The sequence below is a fragment of the Triticum urartu genome, chromosome 5 (assembly GCF_003073215.2).
Source record: "Triticum urartu cultivar G1812 chromosome 5, Tu2.1, whole genome shotgun sequence".
Lineage (NCBI taxonomy): Eukaryota > Viridiplantae > Streptophyta > Magnoliopsida > Poales > Poaceae > Triticum > Triticum urartu.
Genome location: NC_053026.1, coordinates 466,749,732 through 466,757,673, shown reverse-complemented (window position 1 = coordinate 466,757,673; position 7,942 = coordinate 466,749,732). Strand labels below are relative to the sequence as shown.

General features: G+C 45.9%; 1 protein-coding gene across 1 annotated transcript; it reads right to left on the bottom strand.

Moving 5' to 3' along the window:
* Positions 1-6,336: 6,336 nt before the first annotated feature.
* Positions 6,337-7,242, bottom strand: LOC125556320 (serine/threonine-protein kinase STN7, chloroplastic-like). The gene is made up of 2 exons (XM_048719072.1): positions 7,003-7,242; positions 6,337-6,449 (listed from the first exon to the last, which is right to left on the bottom strand). Exons 1-2 carry the CDS (start codon positions 7,162-7,164, stop codon positions 6,354-6,356), a joined length of 258 nt encoding a protein of 85 aa, XP_048575029.1. The 5' UTR covers positions 7,165-7,242; the 3' UTR covers positions 6,337-6,353.
* Positions 7,243-7,942: the final 700 nt, after the last annotated feature.

Here is a 7,942-nt window from a genome sequence, read left to right as displayed (position 1 = left end):
AAACATTTGCTCCTGTGGCTAGACTTGAAGCCATACGCATACTGCTAGCCTATGCAAATCATCATAACAAACTTCTATATCAAATGGATGTGAAGAGCGCTTTTTCTCAATGGAACGATTGAAGATGAAGTGTATGTCGCACAACCACCTGGCTTTGAAGATCCAAAACATCATGACATGGTATACAAGTTCAACAAGGCACTGTATGGCCTCAAACAAGCCCCTCGGGCTTGGTATGACACACTCAAAGACTTCCTGAAGAGCAAAGGCTTCAAATATGGTTCCCTCGACCCCACTCTCTTCATGAAGACATATGATGGTGAACTGTTTGTGTGCCAAATATATGTGGATGACATTATCTTCGGCTGCACCAATCAAAAATACAGTGAAGAGTTTGGATATATGATGCAAGAGCAATATCAGATGTCCATGATGGGTGAGCTGAAGTTCTTCCTTGGTCTTCAAATACGTCAGCAACACAACGACATCTTTATATCTCAAGAGAAGTATCTCAAAGATTTCCTGAAGAAGTTTGGTATGCAAGACTGCAAAGGTTTGACAACGCCAATGTCAGCCAAACATCATCTGGGTCCCGACGACAATGGTAAAGAGTTCGATCAAAAGGTATACCGCTCCATGATTGGTTCCTTACTTTATCTATGTGCATCAAGGCCAGATATTATGCTTAGTGTTTGCATATGTGCTCGATTCCAAGCGGCACCAAAGGAATCGCATCACTTAGCTGTGAAGCGAATTCTTCGATATTTGGCTTACACCCCAACTCTAGGATTATGGTATCCAAAGGGCTCAGAGTTTGATCTGGTTGGTTTCTCGGATGCTGATTATGCTGGTGACAAGGTGGATCGCAAGTCTACATCAGGCACATGTCATTTTCTGGGACGATCACTTGTCTGTTGGTCTTCAAAGAAGCAGAACTATGTATCTCTCTCTACTGGTGAATCTGAATACATTGCTGCTGGATCTTGCTGCGCTCAGCTTCTGTGGATGAAGCAAACACTCAAAGACTATGGCATTCATCTGAAGCAAGTGCCACTCTACTGCAACAACGAAAGCGCCATCAAGATTGCCAACAACCCAGTTCAGCACTCGAAGACAAAGCACATCAAAATTCGTCATCACTTTCTCAGAGATCATGTTGTGAAGGAAGATATTGATATCATAAACGTCAACACGGAAGAGCAATTGGCAGATATCTTCACCAAGCCCTTGGATGAGAAGAGATTTTGCAAGTTACGGTGTGAGCTAAATATCTTGGAATCCTCAAATGTCCTGTGACCAGGCACACATCCTAACACTTATGCATATTGATGACTTAGATGTGCAACACACGAAGTAAAGTATATCTTCAATCAATGAAGACATACATTCTAAGTGTGAATACATTAATGTGGAATTTGACTTCGGAGCACCACGATAATTGTGCGCCGTGTCTGGGTCTAATACTTCCTTTACGGTGGGTAACGCCACCACCAAATTCTTCTGTTTGAAGTGTTTTACCCATGACGTTACATTTGCTATGTCTTCACATTTTGTTTGCCTTCATTCTCAACTTGTCCTCATGATTATCTTCACTATGTTGATTTGATTGTCTTTTTCACATATATATATACATAGTGTTTTGTCCTCTACAGCATTCACTTATAGCTATGTCTTCTTGTTGAATCTTTTGAACTAAGTGAATGTGATCGGACCCTAACCTCTCTATGCTTTCTATCTCAAACTCTATCTCTCCAAATCATGTGCATTCTATTGAAACTGTCGAATGTCTTCTCTGCGTCCTTGTCAGCAAAAGATACAGAGACAAACATTAAGTCCGTTTTCAATGCCAATTCCTTCACCTGAAACCCGGGGAAGTGGGAACGACCACCCGACAATCCAGGCGTGCGTGGGAATGTGGAACAACCTCCGATAGCTTGCATGTTGGCCACATGTTCTTCAGATGTGAATCGCTAGGGGCACCTGTGTAATAACGTTGTGCCCTCCCTGTCCCTATAAATACACGCCTCACCACAATCATTATCCTTCTTCCACTCTCGCACGAACCCTAGCGCCACCGCTAGCCCTCGACGACGCCGGCGACGAAGCGCTTAGCTGCCGTGACCTCTCCGACGCCGTCTTCATGCCGGCCGCGGACATCATCTTCTCCGCCGTTGCCGTAGGTGTCCTCCGTCGCCAAGTTAGGGAACGGACGATCGAACTGCTCGGCCTCCTCTTCCACTCCATCTAGCAGTTTCTTGTGTGGTAAATAAAACTCCCTTTTTACGGCCTCTTTGATCCTATAGATTCATCACTTTATACTACAAGCAGTTTTTGTTCACACAAGTTGGATCCACTTCATACTGCATCTCATATTATGCCTAGTATGTCAACTTTTGCTTCACAAAGTAGTTAGATTCCTCACTTGTACTGATCTGTGGATTCGTACAAATCTGGAACCAACTCCTTATCTGTGAGTGAATGTCTTCGCATGATGAGGTCAATGTCTTCTAAACTAATTTATCTTCAAAATCTTCTGAGAATGCATATGACCTCTTCCCCTTCCCTCGCACCTTAATGCTGTCACAGGTACTTGTCCATGGGAGAATCCCTTGGTTCTCATAGTGTGCATTCATTTGCAGAATTCTTACAGCATCACATAAATTCTCCCGAAGCTAGTTCCTGTTTGTCCAGCAAGCGAAAGCCCTTGAAGGGTGGCAGAAAGCGTCGAGGTGAGACATCAAGAGATCAGCCCGATGACCTCTCAGAACTGTACTAGACAGATCCAGAAGAGGATTACAATCAGCGCAAGACACGAATCCAATGGATTCGACGATATTGGGCAGAACAGTGGTTCAAGTACAGATTTGTGACAAAGGAATATGCTGAAAAGAATGCCATCAAGCGACCATGGGGAGACATCCTATACAAAAATCTTCAACCCAGGTCCAGAGATGAAGCCATTGAACAAGGCTTCTATCCCTGCATGGTCCGTGGACCACAGCCTGCGGATGCTGACCCATCGTCACTGCTCTGGTGTCGTGACGACAATCTGTTCAAGCGCAACTTCCAGTTTGCCCAGAATTCGGCGAAGCAGAACAAGAAGTCATTGGGACTAGACTTCAACCCTGGTCCCTCTGCTCCCCGTGCAGATGGCACCCGCGATGCCGAACCCAATGTCGTCGGTCCGTTCTACAACCTGGGTGGCCTCATCACTCACATCGTTGTTCAAGGTGCCAAAGTGGATCATTCTGATGATGATGCTGACACTGATGAAGCCCCAGCTCCTACTCCAAAGTCGTAGAAGTCAAAGCTGCCTAAAGGTTCAAAGCCTGCTCAGCACCAAAAATCTCACGGACGAAGCCACTGGCTACTGCACCTCCTGAAGACAGTGCGCAGTCTGAAGATCTGTCACGCATCTCCAAGCCCCCGAGAGTCAAGATGCCTCTGCCACATACCAGCCAAGAACTGACTGCTGCTGCTATTCTACGCAACGATACCATTGATCTATCCAGTGATGAAGATCTTGCAGATGACGCTCTTGAGCAACCGATCAAGAGCAAAGAAGAAGCAGAAATCTTCAACAATTTGCCTCTCTTTGACGTGGCAATCATCCATGACTTCATCGATGAGTGGTTCGACACGCCCAACCTTAGCTTTGAAGATCTGCAACTTCCCATTGGCCTCAGTGTCGCTTTCCATGGCGCCATTGCTTCAGAGTTAGCTATAGCCCAGCACATCGTTGAACTGAAGCAGAAGATTGACTTTGAGAAAGCTCAGTTCAAGAAGCATATGGCCAAGCTCAGTGTGCAAGAGGTCAAGAACTTCAAGATCATGCTGCACGAGCTCAAAGAAGCCTTTCTCAAGAAGCATGAAGAAGCTCAAGGTTCTCGTGACACTACAAGAAATGTGTCAACTTGTGACCACCACTATTGGTCACTGAATGGTCACAAATTTCCATTTGTGACCTTTTTGTGACCAAAAACATAAGGTCAAAAGCTAGCCGTCATAAACTGACTATAGCGACCTTTCTTCTGGAATGGTCGTAGACGTTTATGACCAAAATACATCTACTGTGGCGTTTCGGTCACTAGCAACCTCCCCAGGCCACGTAGGCATCCAGCGTGGCAAGCTGATGTGGCACAAGATTCAGCCCGGTCCAATTCAGTTTTCTACATGGGCCTAGCCCAACAATTCGGCCTTTTTACTGTATAATTTTTCCCTATTAATTTGGTTGACTAAATGGGCCAAGCCCAAATTTTAGCCTTTTTATTTCTGGGCCATGGCCTCTTATAATGCATTTCTTATTAGTTTTTGTTCTTCCAGAAAAATATTGTTTGGGCCATGGCCTTTTCACCCCAGACCACGTTTGTGCCATGTTTATTTCTGTGTCATGGCCAATTCAGGCCCAATACTATCATGGCAATTGAGTAATTTTCACAATCTGGCATTAAAGCAACATGTACACAGGGAATACAAAATTTCATTACACAGGAATTGTTCAACACGCAGATTTGGTACATCTGGTACTGTCCTAACAATGTCCTAACAATGTCTACATAATTTGCCTTATCTCACTACTACATAACATTGTCCAACATGTAGGAGCACATCCGGTACTGTCCTAACAATGTCTTCATTGCTCCCTCTAATGGGCAAGTTCTCCAGGTGCGATAATTTGCCTTCCTACAAGAATAGAACATTACATGAATAGATCAATTGAGGAGGAAACATTAAAACAGGCTGAAAGCATCACACATACAAATAATAACAGCATACATTAATGTATAAAATAATAAAAATATCTATAACCAGGGCTATTTCTAGCCAACCTGTGTGCATGAATCATAATAGATCAAGCAAAAGATGTATAACCATCAGCAAACAGCAAATATTAGTGAAAGGGGTCAATTTCTAGTACTCGTCATTTTTGCAAAGTGAGCAAGAACGATGATATTTTCCTACACATACTTTTTGATTTTTCCTTAGTCCTATAGTGATCTGCTCACTCCAATTCTATCTACTCAACACATTCACATGCAACATGGATAATCAGGAAGCATCTACTCAAATAAGGGATTAGAATGCAACATGGACAACTATGCCCTATGAAACAGTTCACGTATCAAGAACCATCAAAGTAAATAAGAAACTGGTATAGAACACCAACTCAATCACCTTCACAGCAATGAAATCATGGATAATTCTTCTATTTAATTGAAGTTCTCTAAGCTTCTTCCCCCATTGAAAGCAATCTACAAAAGAATTGAGAACAAGGTCACTGCTAGTCAATACCAGTAATACCTCTACAGCAATTCGGAAATATAATCACTGCTGGTCAATACCAGTAAAGGACATGCTTTTTCAGAGGGGTAATCACATCATTGACAATTAATAGTCAAAAAGTCAGACGATTGACAATATTAAGCTGTAACTAAAACATTCTGGTGGCTTAGTGGGCATATCTAAGCACAGGAAAGGGGGGCATTTCTCAATCAAACTGAAGAAAGATGCACATCATTCATTCATTCAGTAAGAAGTATAGATCCCTGTAGCTGTAGGTGCACGCATGGTGTAACAAAGATGAGTAATCATTAGGAAGCATTTCAGAGTTGTGCAGTTACTAGTGCATGGTCCTGTGTTTACCCCAACGCACGCCAACCATGGGCACGAGAAAATTGGTACACAAGCCACTAATAGTCTGCTAGTCTTACTTAGAACATATGGTGGCACATGATGGCAGGCAGTAGTATGTATACATGAGAACAAGCACCACAAAACGACACAACTAAATTTTTCACTCAAGTTAGACCCCATTTTTATGGATGATCACCGATTTGCATGCATTTTTATCTTTCTAGATATTTTTAATCATACCACTATACCACTATACCAGCACCACTAGTTACTACTCTTAATAATGATAAACCTACGTAAGTAGACAGTAGACAAAAGTTACTCGTCACATCACCCCCCAACTGATTGATTAACAAAAGGAAAACACAAGTAATAATTGAGAAGAAAACCACATGATGCTAGACTGAGCTAAGCTATTGTTGTCATCATGCATGTAACAGCCGGCCGGCCGTAGTTGTCAAGGTCGATCATGGGAAGGTGCCGTTGAGAGTGGGCAAGTCCGGTCATGCCATCATCGAGGCCGAATCATGGATGGTCTGCTAGAGTTATCACAAGCAAACTTACACATACACATGCAGTTTTAATTAATTAAATGATTAGGCAGCAAAGGCAATTGGAAATCTAGGAGTTGACTTGGATCGGGAACAAGCATATCGGACCACAAGATTTAATTAATTAAGTAACCAAAATTTACTTAGCCCAGGAATAGAAAAGCAAAGCTAGATGTACATAAACAGTCTGGCAATTACCTTCTCAACATACTGCTCCCTCATAACTAGGCTGACATTCTCCTTCTTGAATGCAGTCTCAAGAATCTGAAAATCACAATTCGTAGTGTTAGCTTGTAAAAGAATCGATACTGCTAGTTCTGGGTATTCCTAAGTGAATCATTCAAGCGCCAAAATCCAATGGCATGCAGGTCCTACACCCGCCAGGATTGTCAACTTCTCATCAAATCCAACAAAACACCAACTGAAGAGAACTGTGAGGCATCAAAAGTAAAGCTAACTATGTCATGGCAACCACAACAAATAATTCTCCAACAACAAAAGTAACAGCATACCATAGGGCTGCCAAATCGAGCAATAGTGTTAAGTAAATTTCCTCAAATGCTTGCTAGTAAGGATTGCAATAGTCGAGCTGCTGCAGTGATGCAATAGTGCCAAATCAATGGTGCACAACTGCATCAAATCGAGCAATAGTGCCAAAGCACTTCACCTACTCATGCCAAAGTGCACCCAAATGTCTCTATTAGTCCATCAGCATCTAAATCAAACTCCACATGCATGCTAGTAAGGGAATCCACCGGCAAACGAACGAAGATTTGGTCATGAGCCAAACCCACGATGGACGGTGCAAAGATGGTACCTCGAAGGTGCTGGAGCCGGACTGGAGGAGGTCGGGCTGGCCGTCCTGGCGGGGCAGCGTGCTGCGGTAGATGACGTCGCCGCAGTCCATCACGGTGCGGGGCAGGCCCACCACCTCCACCAGCTGCCGCCCCACCTTGGCCCCGAGCTCCGCCGATGCCATCACCTGCCGGACCAACGCCGCCACGGCGGGGGGCGCCCGGCGGCGCCGGCGGAGGCGGAGACTCCTGGAGCCGCTTGACGAGCACCTGGCCGACGGAGGCGGAGACGTCAGCCACTAGATGTGGTGCCTCGCCGATCTGTGCGCGGTGGGAGAGGAGGAGGAAGGACGCCGCGGCGGGGCTAAGGTTGGGGGAGATGAGGAGGTCGTGGGCGGTGGGGATGGGGGAGGCCGGCGGCGGGGTAGGGGTTGGGATGGCAGAGAGAGGGAGGTATGGGTCGGGGAGAGGGAGATTGTGAGGTGAGGGAAGGGGATAGGATGGCGGCGGCTGCGTATGGATCTGGGAGAGAGGGAACGGAGCAGGGGAGGTGGTGGATCTGGCCACCGGGCGTCGAGGGAACGGAGCAGGGGAGGGGGTGGATCTGGCCGCCGCCATGGCCATGGCCATGCCATGCGGCTAGGTCTATGTCATAAGCGAGGAGGGAGCGTGGATCCGACCGCGGCCTTGGGAGAAAAGGGGAGGGGAGGGGTTGCCGGCGGCCAGGGTTGGGGGAGGGGACGAAGGACGACACTGGTGGCGGCTGGGTGGTTGGGGACCGAGAGGGTTGGGGGTGGCGGCTGTGGGACGAGAGGGGGAGAGTGGATCGGGGGAGAAGAGTGGACCGGGGAAGCTAGGGTTTGGGTGAGAGGGTGAGATCTGCCGTTGGATCCAGAAGCATCCGACGGTGGTTGATGCATGATCCGCGTGATATGCCTATGGACCAATCAGAACGCACCAAAC

What these genes read in the sequence shown, in the direction of transcription:
- LOC125556320 (XM_048719072.1), bottom strand. Translation starts at nt 7,164, where the DNA reads ATGGCATCGGCGGAGCTCGGGGCCAAGGTGGGGCGGCAGCTGGTGGAG. An exon ending in CCGGCTCCAGCACCTTCGAG is followed by an intron (nt 6,450 to 7,002) that starts GTACCATCTTTG and finishes TGTGATTTTCAG; the next exon opens with ATTCTTGAGACTGCATTCAA.